The 19469-nt window shown below is 40.8% G+C and overlaps 1 protein-coding gene and 1 long non-coding RNA gene across 4 annotated transcripts in view; one reads left to right on the top strand and one right to left on the bottom strand.

Annotated features, from left to right (window-relative positions):
- Positions 1-1358: 1358 nt before the first annotated feature.
- LOC114054285 lies at positions 1359-3846 on the bottom strand. The gene is made up of 2 exons (XR_003570448.1): positions 3761-3846; positions 1359-2029 (listed from the first exon to the last, which is right to left on the bottom strand). It is a non-coding gene; the product is annotated as an uncharacterized LOC114054285 (long non-coding RNA).
- LOC114054284 (kelch-like protein 14) overlaps positions 3347-19469 on the top strand; it is a 137077-nt gene continuing 120954 nt past the window's right edge. Inside the window, exons 1-2 of one of the 3 annotated variants that reach the window (XM_027877478.1) lie at positions 3347-3357; positions 5419-6423. In XM_027877478.1, coding sequence (XP_027733279.1) covers positions 5462-6423 — 962 coding nt within the window. In that variant the 5' untranslated portion in view covers positions 3347-3357; positions 5419-5461. Of the gene's footprint in view, positions 3358-3771; positions 3830-3901; positions 3986-5418; positions 6424-19469 lie in introns of those variants that run through there. The other 2 variants (XM_027877479.1, XM_027877477.1) reach the window with 2 other exon arrangements.

Genomic DNA, 19469 nt, shown 5'->3' with positions numbered 1-19469 from the left:
ACAAAATACCTGTATATTTTCTTTCTAGTCATATAATATGGGAAGTCCAACTTCCTGAGTGTAATTCACTAACTACTCACATCCTGCCATTTTACAAATGGTAGACATAGGTACAAGCTGTTGATCTTGCTCAGCAGGACAGACCAAACACACAGATGCATTTTCTGTATGATGAATAATGAAAGCGTAAAATTCAAATACTCATGACAATCTTTGCAGCTGGAATGCAATTACTACTATTTTCTTTGTTGCTATTTTATTTTGTTTCTTAAGGATGTTTATCGTAGGATGGTGAATTTAAAGTTGGAAGGAAATTTAGAGGTCATGTAGTCTAATCTCAATTTACAGATGAGCAAATTGAGGCTGGAAAGGTTAAGTGACTTGTCCAACATCACAAATGTAGGGAGCAGCACAGCTAGTATTTGGATCCAGTTACTCTGGATCCAAATCCAGTATAATATAGGAATTGCATAAATATTTTTGGTCATTTGTTAGTTCTGAAATAATTTATGTCATGTCAAATGGATGAGCCAAAAAAAAATTAAAATACTGAGCAGACCATATTTACATGACATGTATGCATAGCCTTCAAGTCCAAAGGTTTATTTTTAAATTCCCAATTTACCATAGTAAGGCTAAATTTTATATATTATATAATTGTGATTATTTCTTCTCTAAGATTTGAAATCTAAGCAGGAAAAATAATAGTAAATGAAGGCCACAGAAGTAATGTGACTTACCTGATTATATTTTTCTCACTGTCATTCACTAATCATTATAATGTGTAGATTACTTAGGAAAAACAAAATTCACGTGACTCTTAATATTTAGAAGTTGTTGATTTCCCTGACTGTGATGCCATTTCCCACTGATGCAGAATGAACATCTCAAAGTAAATTTGAGGCCTACAAAATATGCTATTCTTCCTTCATGAGAACATATTAAGGTGTCACATACTAGTTTTCAATGAAAGGTATTGGAAATTGACCTTGGATTAGTTAAATGCTATATTGATAGTCTACAAAAGTTCAACATCAAAATTCAGCTATAAATTTATTTTGCCTTTTTCATGAACACTCTGTGTGCTGGATAACATTAACTGTTAATGGAATTAAACTAAATGAAGCTATCTTGTACACTGCCTTTACAAAACTCAAAGGAAAAAATGAGAACTGAGAATGAAAAACCCCCAACAGAAAGCGGTATAGTAAAACTTTGTAACTTCTTTGATATTCATCCCTTTTCTATAAATATACCTCTTCCAGCTCTAGATCTAGGATCCTATATGTCCCATTATAGTTTGATCATGTAAGTAATAAAATGAGATGGCAGTGAATTGAGAGTTTGGGAGACAGGTATCAAGAGAAAAGGTGTCTATTTCTCTGAAAAGGGAGGTATTTGATAAACATGATGAGGCTTCGGTGAGAGATAAATACATCTTTAGCCATTTACTTGAAAGTAAAGAACTAGAATAACAGTTGCTTTCCATCTTTTTAAGTTGGGAATCCTCAGTCTATGAAACTTCAGTTTATTATTGCTTCTTTCTTCTTCAGGTTTTTACCCCCTTCTGCAAATTTGAGAGTAAGAGAGGATAGGTTTTCAAAGACATACTCTCAGTGTGGATTATAATGACAAGTGTGTTATTCAGACCAGGTTTAAGTTGGAATGTTCCCAAATTTATCAGGGACCAAAACTTTATTTAACTGCTGCCCAGTCTTCTTTCATCTGTATTTTATTCGAGGGCATGCCTTCCCTTTCCTTTTTCTCCTTTGACAACAGAAGCACAAGGCTATAAATGCAAGGGTGCAATACATCATGAGGTAAAGTCTGGAGAACATGTCCTCTACAGAAATGCACCTCAGTTCTTGGCAGCACCAAAGTGTCAGAAACCTCCCAGTTTCAGTTGTCAAGTCTTGGAGTCAAAACTGTAAGCTGGACGTGGCTCCCTTTCCAATAAGATGTACCCAGAAGTTGAAAGGTTATGCTTGTAGAACAGCAGCTGCTTTTTCCTGTGGTTTGATTCTCACTCCTACAAAGCAAAGAAAGATTCCCAGACTGAAAGACAAATCTGACAATATGCTAATCTTCCAATAAAAAAAAATGTGACTTCTGAACCCTTATCTGTTGAAGAGCTGACAGTGAAGTACAGAGATGGTTGTCTAACCAGACAAAACGATAGAGAAAATATGCCTTCAAACAAGATCATAAATCTTGAATAGTGCAGGGGAGCAAATGTAAAACGAAGGGCTTCTCGCTCATGCCAGCCCTACTCTCATCCACCCCCATTTCATACACCAGCCACCCACCTCTAAAGCCAGGACTAGTGTGTTCCATACTAGACCCAAACTATAAATACAAAGAGAGTATAAAGTAATATTATATCATATGTGGAGATCAGACATTGTTTCCATCTCATGGGGGGAAGGGAAAGAGCAGAAAGCAAATGGAGTGAAATCTGAAAACAACAGCATGTACAATATACACACACAAAAAAGTTTGCATATTGCACAGAAGATCATAAATCTATGCATGAGAAAGATGTAGTGGAAATTTTGGGGGGGATTAGAGTTTATTTTTGTCATCTCTGTGAGACAGCTACTCATTCATCCAGATCACAGCTAAGAAAAAAGCTGGTCACAGAAATTAGCAGTTTCAGCTCAGCAGCAAAGTCGCCAGCCTGTGAAGGCAGAGAGAAATTGACTAATTAGCAATGCGCACTAAAACTTGACGGTTCTTTATAGAGAGAGAGAAGAGAGAGGGAGAGAGAGGGAGAGGGAGGGGGGGGGCTCGCTTTTTCCCCTTCTTTCTTCCAAAGATGTTTGAAATCGCAGTCATTTACGCTCGACAATTTTTACAATAGCCTTGAGCCATAATTTTGCGAGTCTCTCCAGCATCCATCCCCCTGTATGGTCTCTCTCCACTGGCCATGCACGACCGTTTCTCTCCCCAACCGTGGATTTCCTATTACTCTCGTTACGACTCACTGAGCCCCAGGCCCAAGGATAATGATGTGTTGTTTCTTGGTAGCATAATTTGTCACACGTACATTTTTTCTTCTTCTTCTCTTGCAGAAAGCTCTGCTCCCTCTCTCTCCCTCTCTCTCTCTCCTTCTCTCTCTTCCTCTCTCCCCTTCTCTTTCTCTCTTTTCTCCCTCTCCTACATTTTCTTGCTGTTGCTAATTCATGGTGATCAAATGATGTACGACAAAATAAATTGTAAAGAGTGACTGCTGGAGTTGGGAACCAGAAGGTGTTTTTCCCCCTCCCAAGGAGCGAGGAAACCTTTAAAAAGGAAGGACAATTGATTTTGGGGGGGGAGCTGAAGTGAGCCTTTACTTTAGCAGCTGATTGAGACCAGGTAAGTTTCTGGCCTTCTGTATACCATGTATATGTTTTGTTTTGTCTTTTGGATTGTTTGTTTGAGGGGGCAGTGAGGGAGTCTTTCAGAGGGGTCGTGGGGTACTTGTGTGACAAACGCCTTGAAAGAATAAACTCCCTTTGCAAGAACTGGGCAGACCAGAGAGAGGCAGGGGAGGGAGAGGGAGAGAAGGAAGGAGGGGGGGACAGGAAAAGGTGGGGGGGGACAGGGAAGGCGGGGAGAGGGGGGGAGGAATTGACCGGGTCCACTTAAAGGGAGAGACTCTGTGAGATGTTCCAGGAAAGCCAGAGCGGGGGTGGGGGTGGGGAAGTGAAGGAGGGAGAGTAAAAACGAGGTTGGGGTCCACCTGAAACTGGGCATTAAAAGTGGCTTGGAGAATTACCAGTCTCTAGTCAAAAGGAAGGAGCTCAAGTGCCGGTGCCAGGACAGTGATCTGCAATGGAAGGAGCAGGTCTCTGTGGGATCCCTCTGACGGGGAGCGGCAGTGGCGGCGGCGGCGGCGGCGGCAGCAGCAGCAGCAGCAACAGCAGTAGCAGCAGCGCTCTTTGGAGCGGGATGTGGGCACAGAGGGTGTCTTTCTCCTCAGCCCTGGAAGGTGCAATTACAGGTTAAGAATGAGGTCGTATCGATTGTTCTTTGGTCTCCCTCCTCCCTCCGCCCCTTCCTGCATCTGACCCTCCACCTTTGTAGGGCCAAAGAAGCGGACGCATCTGACTTTTTTCTTTTTTTTTTTTTTTAACAGAGTAGTTGGAAGCTAGGGAAGGTGGGCTAGACTGCAGGGCGCCTGAGTGCGGGTTTATCCCGGGCTGTTGAGAGGGGAAACAGGGAAGAGCTGCCTGCTGCCAGTGAAAGATCGTAGGATAGGGCAGGAGGACGCACCAGTCCCCCCACCTGCTTCCCCCACCCCCACCCCAGCTATCTAGCTTCCAACTTGAACTTCATGTAGTTACCGGAGTTAAAGCGACAGCGCCTTTTGCCCAAGAGAAAGAAACGCCAGGACAAGGGACCCCTCCCCCCAACCTAGAACAGCCCAGGTGCTAACTATGATCCAAGTGGAGAGCGCTAAACTTCAGGGCTCGGAAATTCTAGGGGGCGGGAGGTAACCTCCGCCAGGTTTCACAGCATCTTTGCAAGATTAGCAAAACTGACTGGCGGAAGGAGCAGCCAACAGTTTGAGAACCAGGGGAGCGGGCAGGGCCAGGGTGGGGGAAATGAGCTCGAATTGATAAGGACAGCTCCCCGCCTCTCGGGAGTGCACTGAGCTAGTCACCACCGCGCTCCACTGCACTTTTCCAGGAGAAGAAAAGGCTTTATTTCCTCCATCAGACTGCTATTAGCATAGTCGTTCCTAGGGGCAGCACGGATAATCGAAGGTTCCCCCAGATCTGATTTTATTTCTCAAAGGCCAAGAGTCGTCCACTCTACGGGCTTCCCCCGTCCCGACCTGCCCCAGCACAGCTTCCCTCCCCTTACCCCTCCAAACAAACAGAACTACGAGGAGCCCAGCGGAGGAGGGGACGCACAAGTTGGACTGGAACCTGCCACAGTCGCCTTTCTCCTAGAGCGCCCCCAGCTCCGTCCTTCCTGGGCTTTTCCTTTCCTCTGGTTCTGGGCATGGACAAGAGCCCACGAGTTTACTCGGCCTTAACAGCCCCATGCACCACTTTGCCGTCGCCGCCGCTGCTGTTGCTGCCTAGCGCAGAGTCAGGGGTGTTTTAGGAAAGTGAGGGGGTCGCATGTGAGTGGGGGGTTGGGGAGGGGGAAGTCGCTGGGAGAAGAGCGGGGACCCAAATCTGGTTGGCTTCAAGAAATAAAGCCCGTTCTGGTGCTGCTCACAAAGACCAGTACCCTCTGAATCATCCTCCAAATACCAGTGGCAAGAGGGAGTGCAGGACCAGGGGGGCAAACTGTGTATTTATTGTTGTTCTCCGCCCTCCCCCTCCCCTCCACACCCTTCCCCACCCCAACCACACCCCATCCCCTCCACCACCTTATCCCCCCATTACTTCCCCCTCCCTCTCCCCCACCCCTGTTTGCCAGGTTGGAGGAGGGTTTAAAGCCAGGTGCGCTGAGGCAGCTCGCCATGTCCAGATCCGGGGACAGGACCTCCACCTTCGACCCCAGCCACAGCGACAACTTGCTGCACGGCCTCAACCTGCTGTGGAGGAAGCAGCTATTTTGCGACGTGACCCTCACGGCCCAGGGCCAGCAGTTTCACTGCCACAAGGCCGTTCTGGCCTCCTGCTCGCAGTACTTCCGATCCCTTTTTTCCAGTCACCCCCCTCTCGGAGGTGGGGTCGTCGGACAAGACGGCTTGGGGGCCCCCAAGGACCCACAGCAGCAGCAGCAGCAGCAGCAGCAGCAGCAGCAGCAGCAACAGCAGCAGCAGCAGCAGCAGCAGGAGGAGCCCGGGACTCCTTCCTCCTCCCCCGACGACAAGCTGCTGGCCAGCCCACGGGCCATCAACAATCTGGTGCTGCAAGGCTGTTCGTCCATCGGGCTACGCCTGGTGCTTGAGTACCTGTACACGGCCAATGTGACCCTCTCTCTGGACACTGTGGAGGAGGTGCTTTCGGTCAGTAAAATCCTGCACATTCCCCAGGTCACCAAGCTGTGCGTGCAGTTCCTCAACGACCAGATCTCGGTCCAGAACTACAAGCAGGTGTGCAAGATCGCCGCGCTGCACGGCCTGGAGGAGACCAAGAAGCTGGCCAACAAGTACCTGGTGGAGGACGTGCTGCTGCTCAACTTTGAGGAGATGCGCGCCCTGCTGGACTCGCTGCCGCCCCCCGTGGAGTCGGAGCTGGCGCTCTTCCAGATGTCCGTGCTTTGGCTGGAGCACGACCGGGAGACCCGCATGCAGTACGCGCCCGACCTCATGAAGCGCCTCCGCTTCGCCCTCATCCCAGCCCCGGAGCTGGTGGAGCGGGTCCAGTCAGTGGATTTCATGCGCACCGACCCAGTCTGCCAGAAGCTGCTTCTGGACGCCATGAACTACCACCTGATGCCCTTCAGGCAGCATTGCAGGCAGAGCCTGGCCAGCAGGTAAGAGACAACAAAGAGGAAGGGAGGTGGGGGAGGAGGGAGGCTGAGAGAACCCTGGAAAGAGGGGAGGGGTGCCTTTGAGGAGGGAAGGGGGTGGAGTGGGGGTGATTCTTGGATAGGCTTAAAATGCAAACAAACAATTAAGACATTTCTTCTGAAAGTTAATTTCAGTTCCCCGAAGGGTCAATAGAGAACTGGATGACATGCAGCCCAGTATACCCTAAATTCCCTTTTCCTAATAAAATTAGGCATGGTGGGCTCATAGGCTGACTATGGCATAGGCAGATGTGTGGGGATGCTGGGGCTGGGGCAGTTAAAAATGATGCATGTGCAAAGCTCCTTGGTAGCCCCTATGGTTAGCACCCCCTCCAAGTCCAATTATAAGCTGCCTGCTTCCTCGAGGGAAGGGCTTCAGTAATGAGATGTCCCCCCTTCCTCTTGCAGTCTTAGTTGGGTGATCAGAAGCTCTAGAGTGTTGCTGGGATTCAAGGAGAGCACTGCTGTTCTCTCTGTCAGACCCTCAAGTTTTTTGGTAGTTGATGTTTGTTCCCCTTCAAGGTTATAATTACTGAGGTGCTTTGTCTGTTAGTGATGCTGCTGGAAACCATGTCATTCATCTGCCCAGAAAAACTTTTCCGTCTTATGGAAATCCTTTCTTTTTTGCTTTTAAAGGAGGCACATACCAACAGATGCTCAACCCGAAGGGGTTAATGGCTCCCTGTGACGGGCACAGTCCAGTTTGGGGGGGTCTTAAAATGGGGCAAAATGATCAGGCATAGACTATATATGTTGGGCAAGAGTTAGTGTATGCTGGATCTGAAGTCGAAAAGCAGTTGGCTGGTGGGTTGCTCTTGTTTATAAAGGTGTTGTATGTTGCCAACACGATTATATTGCAAAGGCCAGAGAGGGAGAAATGATTCTTCTTAAGAGCACAGTTGTGGATTTGAAATTCTAAGGATGGGCAGCCATCACTTGCTGGGTTCAATTTTAAATCCTTATTATGAGCCTTGGCAGAGGGGTTTTGTAGTAGACTTTAAAGAAAAATAGAGTTTCATATTTACATGCTAAGCCATTGATGATTTAAAATGCCAGAGTAGGCCAGTATAGTCCGCCAAAATGTTAAATTAACTGAAAGTATTGAAAACCCATCTTCACATTCTGTTACTGGGGTGATCTCTAAAAAGGTGGCATCTACGTGGTACAGCCTTACGGGCTCACATGTTTGTGTTTTAGCCGTTGTACCTTTATCCACTCTTCATAACTAACACCTCATTTTTTTAGAGTTTTCTGGAAAGACCTGATAGTAAGGTGAGAATGATGGCATGGGAGTACTTAAACTGAGAAGTATAGTTGCAAGTCTAGGAAAACCATAGGTAGTGAATTAATGAATTGTGAGGCCAGAGTATGAAAGTCAGATGAGATTCAAAGCAAGAAGTCTGCACCTAGACCTATGACTGGCTAATGAACAAGAAAAGTGCAAATTCAAAGAGAACATGCTTATTTTTGTTTTGTAAGAGTTTCTCTTTTGTCCAAAACCCAGAATACCATAGATTCACTGTGGTGGCCTAGCATTTTAAGATCAAAAATTTTTGTGAGTTTTCAGTCCACATTTTGACTTTTATCTCCACTAAAAGGGCATTGTACTTAAAATAAATGCATAGAACCTCTTCATATTCAAGGCTTAGACAACAGTCTTTCAGTCCTAGTCACAAACCAAGACACCAAAACATAACATAACCTTTATAAATTTAGTATGCACTCAGATAACCAAATGGATATAGAAAATGCCTTCTAGCATTTTACCTCTTCCTATGAGTGTCTTTAAATAATGTGCTTTTTTTTAAGTCACGTATAAAAAGAAATATTGAGAACCTTGTGTGTGGACTTTAGACCACTAAATGTGACCTAGAATTCAATATTCAGAACAGTTGACTTTCAAAATGCAAAGTCTACTACCTATTTTAGTTGAGATTCTGCACACCACCTGGGGCATGCTGGGGCTTGAGTCCTGGTGGATTGCTAAGATACCAAGCTGTCTGGTTCAGTGAAGATACCTTCCAGCTTCACTGGTCCATATCATTTGAAGGATATGTAGTGGTGTTCTGACCACTGAATGCTTACAAGTGTCATGGATGCTGTAAGAATCTGATACCCTTGCCGTAGGAAGGAAACTGTATTTTCCTTTAAAGGAAGAAGGTGCAGGGGGGAAAAAAATCTCCTTTCATGTCAACCCACACTGTTGATTCTATACCAATATGATTTTGTTACTTCATGGTAATTATTAAAAACTGGTATTTTAAATTTTTTTCGGTGAATCGAACATTTAATAATGTATTTTAATTTGCAATAATGAAAAGGGAATTAAGTGTGAAGTTCTCAACATTAATATAGGCTGAGTTGCAGCTTTTAGTATTTTATCTTCTCTGTTCCTTCATCTGTAGCATATTAACCCACATTGTCATGTCCTCTATTCAGATTGACAGGAAAAATGTTTTTATACTAGACCTAATCATATTTGAAATTAAATTATTTTTATTTTTAAAGACATTCTTTAAAAAGAAAAAAGAATGCCTTAGTCATGATTTGAATATTTATGTGACATTGCAAATGTGGAATATGGAAGTTTCTGAAATCCAGAAACTGAAGTAGAAAATTAAATCTGACTGGTCTGCTGGGCTAAATGCACGATGTGAATAAATAATATCACTTGAAAAGTAAATTGACTTTTAAAAATTACATGTATTCTCTATATAAAATATAATGTAATAATACCTTGATAATATGGTGGTAAAGACATTCTAAGTATTCTTTTCAAGATTATTTGTATAACTTTACATTTTAATGAAAATACCTACAAAGAAAACACAACTCATAAATATCGAGGCTTATTATTGCCTTACTTCCATTGCTTTACTGAGTTTATGGCTCTTGGTTAGGTTAATAATGTCAAAAATTATTAAAATGTAGTATATTCACTAATTCAGAGTCAGATATATATACATTACCAAATGTATATGAATAGAAGTAATAGAAAAGATGTTCTAAAGTTTTCCTTCAAAGGTCTTACTATTTCCCTAGAAGAAAAACTGAATTAAGAAAATGAAAACCTCTTAAAAAGTTTCTGAAAATATAAAGTATTGATGTTTAGACTTGTAAAGTAATTTTTGTGATTTTTTATTATTAGATAAATGATAAGGAAGTTCTGTGGAGAACTGTATAGTACACAAAAATTAAATAAGAAGCTTTTCATTAGAAATACCTTGAATTTAACTGAAAAGTTCTTTACTTATTTGCTTTAGCAGGGGGAGACAGTATTTTCCCCCTAATACTAGCTTTAAAAAATCATAGCACAAAATCATTGTGATGGGTTGGGAGTAGTTATTATTTGGGGACTATTCTTTAGCTAGAGGAAAGTATGTTAGAAAATATAATGTGAAATTCCCAAAGTAACATTTCATGGTGGCTTGTTGTTATATATTATGGTGAAACTTAGGTAAGCCATGAAGTAATCAAAATCATGTTTTTGAAGGCCACCTGTCACCATTACTATTTTCTAAGGAATGAAGGCTGTCTCCCTACAAAGATTTCACTTTATACAGGGTATACTCTATGTGAACACATCCGAGAGGAAATATTGCCCAAGTTGCTGGGATAACCTCTGTATAAACATCAGGGGTGCTGATAATCTAGCTGCTAGAGTGATGCTTCAGTGGCTTAAGATGTCACCAGATAGTATCCTAAGATCCCTGCCTAGCTCAGTTCAGAGTTGCTGAGTTTGGTGTGTTTAAAGGATGATAGGCTTAAACAAGAAAAGTGCTCATTTAAAATTCAGACACAGCGTTTTCCATTCATCCTAGTCTTACCAATCCATTAGATATTTGAACAATGCAAACTATATGTCATATTTATACATTCTCTAAATTGTTAATCCTCTACATTAGTTTGTTCACCTCAGATATGAAATTAATAACTAGTGAGATTTTTATACCAAAAGTGACTCAGCCATTCACATAAATTTTCTATTGCTTGAAATTAATGTTGATTGCAAAATTGTATCACAGGTGTGGGATAGCAATTTTTTGTGTATTCCTCCAAAGTGGCTGACATGAAAAGGACATCAGAACTGATGGTTATTATCATTTATATCTTGAAAATGACTTACAGACAAAATTCAAGACTAGGATTAAGATTTCGTATGTATGCTTTTTATCTTAACAAAATGATACTCATTACTTCACAGTTCCATCACTAATCAACTGATTTTCTAAGCTAAAAAAAAAAGCTAATAATATCTCATCTTCCGTAGCTCTCCTATCTCTCCAAAGAGATGTTATAAGAATTAACTAGCTAAGGAACCAGTTCTCCACAAGAGGCTTTGTTTGATCATCTTGAAGCTGGAAGGGCAACTGAAGCCATCCATAGTCAATCCAAGTGGTAGATAAAAATTGGTTTCACCCTTCAATGATAGAAGAGGAAAATAAGATTTTAAATTATTTTATTTGGATATAAATTGGGGGATTAGCACTTGAGGTGTCTCATGTTTATTATTTACAAAGAAATAAAAAAAAGCCTGAGATAATACCCTCAGTGTATTTTTCCAAATGCGAAGTTAAGGTTTCGAAGTAAAGAGTTGTCAACAAAGACTTCAGGTAAAGATTTAGCTAATTTTTTATTATGATTGTCAAATTGAAACAGTTAAGAGGTCAGTCATTTTTTAAGTAAAGTGTATGGCTATTCCATACCACATATTTCCTGGCAATAGGGGAAAAGCTGGATAAGCAGTCCACTGAGTTCCCTTTTGGGGACCTGGCAAGTGTACTGAAGTAGCTGGAGATTAACATCAGGGGAGGTGATATGTGCTGTGGGGAGGCGGGGCAGTGGTGAGAAATCTGGTGATTTCTTAGTCATTGATTTCCACATTTCAGTGATCACTAAAGTTCAGATGCTTCTATTACCAATCAACTAAATCAATCATCTAAATGAAAAGGTAAAAGATAGCTTTGAAGTCCCACCCTATATCCTCAACTTCTTGGTTGCTTAAACTGTCAGAATTCCTAACTCCTGATTCAATCAACTTGACTGCATTGATGAGAACACCCTTTATTTTCCTGTGGTGGTGTTTTATTATTTTTTTTCATCCTTCATTCTTGAAGAGGACTTTGACATCAGGAAGATGATGCCATGACTTGCAAGTGACTTGGGTTTAAGTGAGGGAGGGCTGTGCAAAGTCACCAGCCTCACTTTCTCCTCCAGAGCCATCTGGGTCCAGTGGCCAAATATAGATCAAGACAAATGGAGATGGCCCAGCTTTCCTGTCATCACACAATATTAGGAATCAAATACTTAGAATCAAAACTTATGATTCAATTCAGTTCACTGTAAATGCTACCTTTCTAGAAAAAAAAGTTAGAAATAAGGAAATGCTTCTACACACTTTAAATATATGAAACATACTTATTTCAGTTATATGAATAATGATGGTAGAGTTTGGGTTGTTTTTGTTTTTTGTGTATTTTGCTTTCTTTTTTTTTTATGGGAAGGAATCCTAACATTTTTATAACTATCTTAGCTTTTTCCTTTTCTTTGTATGTGTGGACAAAGTAGCTTAGAAAAAGGCATAACAGAATATGTTATTGTTTTACCTACCTCCAACTTTTTTTATCATATTGACAATAATAGTCAATAATCAATAAACATTTATTGTGCCAGCCACTGTGTTAAATGCTGGGGATAAAAGGAAAACATAAGATAGCCCTTGCCTTCAAGGAGCTCACAGTCTAATGACCCAGGTGGATAGAAGCTACCCAGGTCCAGGGCATCATGAAGTCCACCCTCTGCCCTCTCCAGTCAAAGCTAGAGAAGGGCCACAGAGGCAGGGAGTGCTGAGGAGGTCTTTCAGAATTGATTTCAACTTGCAGAACAATGTGTCTGGAGTTTTGAAGTCCAAGAAAGCAAATTTTTCAGATCTCAATAAATCTAAAATTGGATATTGAATTGGGCCATAGAACCTCCTTTCCAACTTTTCTTCAGGCTGTAAAGTGTTTTGTTTTGTTTTTCCTTTTTGGTTAGGCAATCATGATTAAGTGACTTGCCCAAGGTCACACAGCTAGTAAGTGAGGCTGTAAAGTGTTAAAAGCACACTTAGGGAATTAATTTTCCAAGCATGGTTCTTTCCACCATACTTAACCATTCATTGCTACCAAGGACATAAATAAGTTGATGCTAAGATTAGCCACCAATGCACTGGCTTGGTGAAAACAAAAGGAGCCAATATGTTTAGAGGACTTAGTCAAACAGCCGATTAATTCAAAAGCATTAATGGCAAGAAAATATTGTGATAAATGCTTGGGAGACAAAAACAAAATGACAAACCAAAATAGCCCCTACCCTTAAGGAGCTTAACATTTTATGGGAAAGCCTTTCTAAAGATGAAGGAAAACAAGAGCTTTTGGTTTAGGTCTATGAGGGAAACTTTCAAAGACTTGAAGCTTGAGTTTTGACTAAGGATGCTAGTCATCCAGGTTCTTAATGAATGGGGTATTATATTAGTCACATTTCTTGGAGAACAGTAGAGAGGAAACAATTACATAGCTAGCTAGCTGTTGGTGTTTCCAATATGCCTTCACCTTCGGGGATAAGTCCAACAGCTAGTCACAGGGACTGGATTGAGAAATAAAAGTGAAAAACTGTAGGCTGAGCTTACTTTAAATTCACTAGTTATATTATCAGAATCTGAAAATGACATCATTCACAGGTGCTATTTTGCATATTTAGAGCTTTTAATAGTATAGAGTAAGAGTGTATCTAATTGAAAGGCATTTCATTTTTAAGTTCATCTTCTAAGAAAATTATGTTAGCAATTACATGTTGTGTCAACTAAAAATAAGACATTTTCTGTATTCTCTCACTCTTGGAATTCTCAGAAAACAAGTACCTCGTCCCTGAAACTCCTGTGTTGCTGCTTAGATAAATCATAATCCTTATGATACCGAGGATGGCTTTTTTTTTTTTTAAAGATTGCAGCTTATACTGTGGCAATATACACAAAGGAATTTGGGCTGAGGGAGACTCCTCCCAGTTTTAAGATAATAAAAATAATAATAACAATAGCTAACATTTATATAGTACTTACTGTGTACCAGGCACTGTGCTAAGTGCTTTACAATCATTATCTCATTTGATCCTCATGACAATACTGGAAGGCTGAGACTTATTATCCCCATTTTATAGATGAGGAAATCAGTTTCCTGATTCACCTCAGGGTCAATAGAAATAATAGTTTTTAAATCCTTTCTTTACCATTGCCCTTTCATACAAAAGACTTCTCAGTGAAAATAATGAAACAATGGTAAGCAATGATGAAGGTGAAATAATGAAGAACTAGGGAGATGCTGGAATAGTAGGAAAAGAAAAGGATCATTATCAGTAAGTGAAAAAAATGAGAAGAATGAGAAGCAGCGGAGACATCAGTCACCAAGCATTTATTAAGGCTTACTGTGTACCAGTCACAGTGCTAGGTGCTGAGGATACAAAGAAAAAATGAAAACAGTCCCTGGCCTCATGGGACTTACATTCTAAAATAGGAGCTAACATGTACATCTATTTGGGGGGGGGGTATGTCTACTTTGAAAAACTTTAAATCTGCTTTGTAGATGTCATGTATAAAATATATACAGAATGGAAATAAGGTAACTGTAGAAGGGAAGGCACCAGCTCCTGGGGGCCAGGAAAGGTCTCCTGTGGAAGGTTATGCTTGACTGAAATCTTAAAGGAAGCAGGAGGCATAAGTGAAGAGGAGAGCATTCCAGTCATGAGAGATAGACAGGCAGATGATAGAGATGGATGGATGGATGGATGGAGGGATGGATGTGGATCTGTGTTGGAGCATCGTGTGAGGAATAGCAGGTAGGACAGTAAGACTGGAAATTAAAGTGGGTGAAGGGGAGTAGTGTGCAAGAAGATTAGAAAGGTAGGAAGAGGCAAAATTGTGAAGATCTATAAATGCTAGATAAAAGAATTGTAGTTGATCCTGGAGGTGACTGAGCCACTGGAATCTATTGACTAGGAGTTAATGTTGTCAGACCTGCACCTTAGTAAAATCACTTTAGCTGCTATATAGGGGAAAGAGTATAGTGAAAAAGATGAAGTAGCGACAATTGATGGATAATGTTACAATAATGATGAAAGCCTAAACTGATGTGATAGAGAGGAAAGAGAGAGAGACAGAGACAGAGATGGAGAGAGACAGAGAGAGATAGAGATAGACAGAGAAAGAAAGAGACAAAGAGACAGACAGACAGAGAGAGACAGAAAGAAAAAGAGAGAGAGAGAGAGATGAGGTAGAGATGACAAGATTTAACAGTTGGCTAGAAATAAGGGTTGAGTGAAGAGTGAGGAGTTGAGAATGACACCAAGGTTGTTGGCCTAGGTAACTGGGAGGATGATGGTATCATAGTACCTTGACAATAACAGGAAAATTCAGATGAGGGGTGGATTTGAGGGGAAACATGAATTCTGTGTTGGACATGGTGAGTTGAGATCCCTATAGGATATCTGATTTGAGATGTAGACATTAGGGGGCAGCTAGGTGGCACAGTGGTTAGAGCACCAGCCCTGAAGTCAGGAGGACCTGAGTTCAAATCCAGACCTCAGACCAAATACTTGACACTTACTAGCTTTGTGACTCTGGGCAAGTCACTTAACCCCAGTTGCCTTAAAAAAGAGAGAGAGATGTAGACATTAGGAAATGTAGACAACAGCAGCGGTATAATTGTTGAAGTTCTTTCCTTTAATGTGTGTATATGCAGTATAAGCATTCTCCACCCAACCCAAATGTTAGCTCTATGATGATAGAAGCTATTTCATTACTGTCTTTGCAGTTTTAGCACCTATTGTAGTATCTTGCACATTTATGTGTGTGTATGTGTTTGTGCATGTCTATGTTAGTGAGGATAGGGATCCAGCGGAGTTTATCAAAATGGAGGCGTGACATGGTTAACCTCTACTTCAGCAAAATCATTTTGGCATCTGTATGGAAGTATTCCATTCTCCATTTCTCTAGACCAGAGGTTCCCAAATTTATTTGGCCTACCACTCTCTTTTAAAAAAAAAAATTACCCAGTGCCCCCTTGGAAATCTGACCCTTTAATGGTTTTTTTTTAATTTGCATCATTTAAAAATATAAAATATATTTTCAAATGCTGCATCTTAAATTAATAATTTATTGTAAATTTGTGGGTTTTTTCCTACATTGAAATTTGGATGACAATATCGCATCATGTAACCATATAGTATCATATTGTAAACAAGTTATTACACATACCTATTCCTGCTGATGCATGCTGGACTTCCCGACAATGTGCAACATACTTGCCTGCCAATACTTGCTTGTTAAGACCTGTCAGTAGACTTGATCACTGATTAGTTATAACTTGCACTTTGTATATTTATTTAGAAAATAATGTAATCATTATGACTTTAACTTTGTTATGTAACAGATGAAACATGTACAAAGTTTTTCAAAATTTTCTTCTCTTCTTTTCTTTCCTTATGCTTCCACTGCCCCCTTATTTTTATTCAATGCCTGCAATTGCACCCAAGGCTACTACTGCCCCCCCGGATAGTTCCAGTGACCCCCAGGGGACAGTATTGCCCACTTTGCGAACTTCCGCATGACTAAACATACAATTTCATCCATAAAGGGGACTTCCAATGAAGCCATTCCCTCTACCAAGGAGGAAACTCCTTGATGGGAGACTCCCTTTCCCAACTGTTGTCTATCACCCTCTGTACCACACTGTCTCATCTTGCATATAATAGACACTTAATAAGTGTTTGTTGAATTAAACTGAAATAGAGAATAACTTAGATGTTAAGCTGGAAATGATCTACAGGATTGTTTAGTCATAGATCAGAAATCATAGGTTTAGACTTAGAAGGCACCTAAGAGGCCATCAAGCCCAGCTCTCTCATTTTACTAATGAGGAAACTGAGGCCAGAGAAATAAGTGATGTGCCCAAGGTCACACTGGTTTTGGGGGGGTGTTGGGGTTTTTTTGGCTAGGCAATGGGGTTAAGTGACTTGCCCAGGGTCACACATCTACTAAGTGTCAAGTATCTGAGGCCAGATTTGAACTCAGGTCCTCCTGACTTCAGGGCCAGTGCTCTATCTACCGTGTCACCTAGCTGCCCCCCAGGATCACACTGTTAATAGGTATCAGGGTCTGAACCTAGGTTCTTTGACTCCAAATCCAGAAAGAATTGATTTCATTGCACCATGTTGCCTCCTAAGAGAATAACAAGAGAAAGAGAGACAGAGAGACAGAGACACAGAGAGAGAGAGAGAGAGAGAGAGAGAGAGAGAGAGAGAGAGAGAGAAACTGAAGAGTTTAGGGAATGCAAATCATAAAAAGAAGAAAAAATTAGGAACAAGGGAGGGTTAGGTGAAGACATACATAGAAGTAATTTAATTCTTTATACAGTGAATATATTTAGCCACTATTTGACTAGTCTGTTAGTCATAGCTAAGAAGTAGTATTTATTTGGGGAAAACAAAACACTTTAAAACCTTTGGAGAAAGACTCCCTGCAGGAAAAAAATTTCAACAGTGACCTCTAAGTCAAATAAAGTATTTCACAAAGATCATAATCTAAGAAAGCAGTTTCAGAAGTACCACAGGTCAGAGGTAGAAGAAAGAAAGCAAGGCTGTTTTCAATCTAAAAGCTTTCATGCTGCCTGGATGTCTTATCAGGTTGGTAAAAAGAACTGAGGAGTGGAAGAAAGCTACAAAACCTTCCAAGACCTCTCTTAACAGTGTACCTATTAATGAGTCTTGCCCAGAAGGTGGGCTTGTGATGGTCACATTGGCTGTATGCTCCATTATGGCAAAATAGAAGAGATCTCAAGATTTTTTTCACACGGTTTAATTCAGGAGTGAAAAAATCACCAGCTCTTAACATCTGTGAAAATACAGCAGCATTTCAAGGTGAGCAGAGAGGAGGCAAGTTAGCAGGGACTTACTACACTGATACCTAGTAAAAAGTTGCTGAATCTGTTCTTTGAATCTGTATATGAAAAGTCAAGGTTCTCCAAGTCTTTAAAGTGAGGTGGAAGATATCCTTAGAATGAAACGCAGGGTGCCAAAAGAAAGTGGACAGAGTAAATGGGAGCTGTCTTTAAAACTTCCATTATACTCGGAGTTGACACACAGCTTTTTCCTTTAAAGATCCATTTTAAGCAATACAGCACAGGGAAAGAAAATTGTTAACTTACAAAGTTTTAAATACTTTATGCCCTATATTTTTATTTTTATTTTTATTTTTCAACTAATAAGCATTTATGTTGTACCCTCTTACTTCCTCTTCCTCTTTTAAAAAAATAAAGAAAAACAAAACATTTAACAAATGTTCATAGTCCAACAAAGCACATGTCCATATTGGCCATGTCCAAAAACACGTCTTATTCTGCACCTTGAGTCCATAATCTATCTGTCAGGAGGTGGGATAGCATGCATCATTGTGAGTCCCATGGAATCATTGTTGATTGTTGCATTGATCAGCATTCTTAAGCCTTGTAATTTTTTTTTCCTAAAAGATTAGCAGGAAAGGTTATCTTTTCTATACTCCCTTAATCTCATAAACTCAACTTTGAGATTTTATTTACTGATACTTTCCAAGTCTTGATTTTGGCATGTAAGTCCCCACTGTATCCAAAAGAGTGTTAGCAAATTGCACCTGCCTGAGGACTCACTGAACTTAGTCAGAGCTCAGCTGAGCCATCATATGGAGACTGACACACTGGAGGCTGCAGAGAAGTGAATGGAAGGATTACAGTCATTTTCACTTCCTTGCTTCATTTGCCTTCAGATGCCACTGACGACAGGCTGGGACAAGACAAGCAGAACAAAAGTGGGAAAAGAATAGTGTGAATATCAGAGTAGAAAGGGACATTTGACAACATCAGGGCATTCATGAAGGACGTATGTGGGTGTGTACATACATGCATGTGATATGAGATCCCAACTCTGAGGACTGGAGGGTACTGGATTTTTCTTGGAATGTATTTGCAGTGCTTACTACATCTATTTGTCATCTGTCTTTCCGCATATATGTGTGTATGTGTGTGTGTGTATGTGTGTGTAGCCACATATATGTATATATACACATACCTGCATAGCATACATTTATATATATATATATATATATATGCAAATGTACATACTTTCCCTCCAACAAAGCCATTGTTTTTCTGTTTCTTCCTCTGTGTGTGTGTGTGTGTGTGTGTGTGTGTGTGATGCTTGGCTGATTAGTAAGTTGTAGTCTTGCACCCAATGAGAAATTATTGGGAAGACAGAAAAGAAATTGTCTTGGAAAGGAAAATCGAATAGTGACACTAGTAAATCCTGCTTTGGAACTAAACAATCTTCTATGGTTTTGACCTGGTTTTATCCACCCCAAACCAATTAGGTAACTTATAACTGAGAATTCTGTGCAGAAGAAAACAATTAGAAAATAAAACAACAGAGAATTCTGTGCAGAAGAAAACAATTGGAAGATAAAGCAATTATATGGTAGTCTGGGATAATCAAGGTAGTAGAGCTTAGAAGGAGAGAAGTTTTAAATGCTTTGGAATTTTAGTAATTAATACTTCACATGCAGGAAAAGTGGTCAATAATAATATAATTGATCTTGGCCAGTACTGCTCTACTATAGAAGACAGATTTTATATGGCTGGTAACACAGAAAAATTTGGTGGTGCTGGTTACTTGGGCAACTGGACCATACATGTGAGTTACAATTTCTGCCATTATCCTAACTAGATAGGTCTATCCTAAATTGGAAAGGTGTCGGTTATTTAGCTTAAGAAGAAATCATAATATCTGCAGATAGGAGCAAAATATAGAAACTATATTGGTCAAGGAAGACCCAACTTTCAGAAGTGAGTGAGCAAGAGGGAGAGGGAGATAGACACAGAGACAGAGAAGGAAGGAAGGAAGGAAGGAAGGAAGGAAGGAAGGAAGGAAGGAAGGAAGGAAGGAAGGAAGGAAGG

This window comes from Vombatus ursinus, unplaced genomic scaffold (assembly GCF_900497805.2).
Source record: "Vombatus ursinus unplaced genomic scaffold, bare-nosed wombat genome assembly UNPS02014812.1, whole genome shotgun sequence".
Classification (NCBI taxonomy): domain Eukaryota; kingdom Metazoa; phylum Chordata; class Mammalia; order Diprotodontia; family Vombatidae; genus Vombatus; species Vombatus ursinus.
Note: the sequence above shows the minus strand (reverse complement) of the source record. Positions and strands in the feature narration are given on the sequence as shown.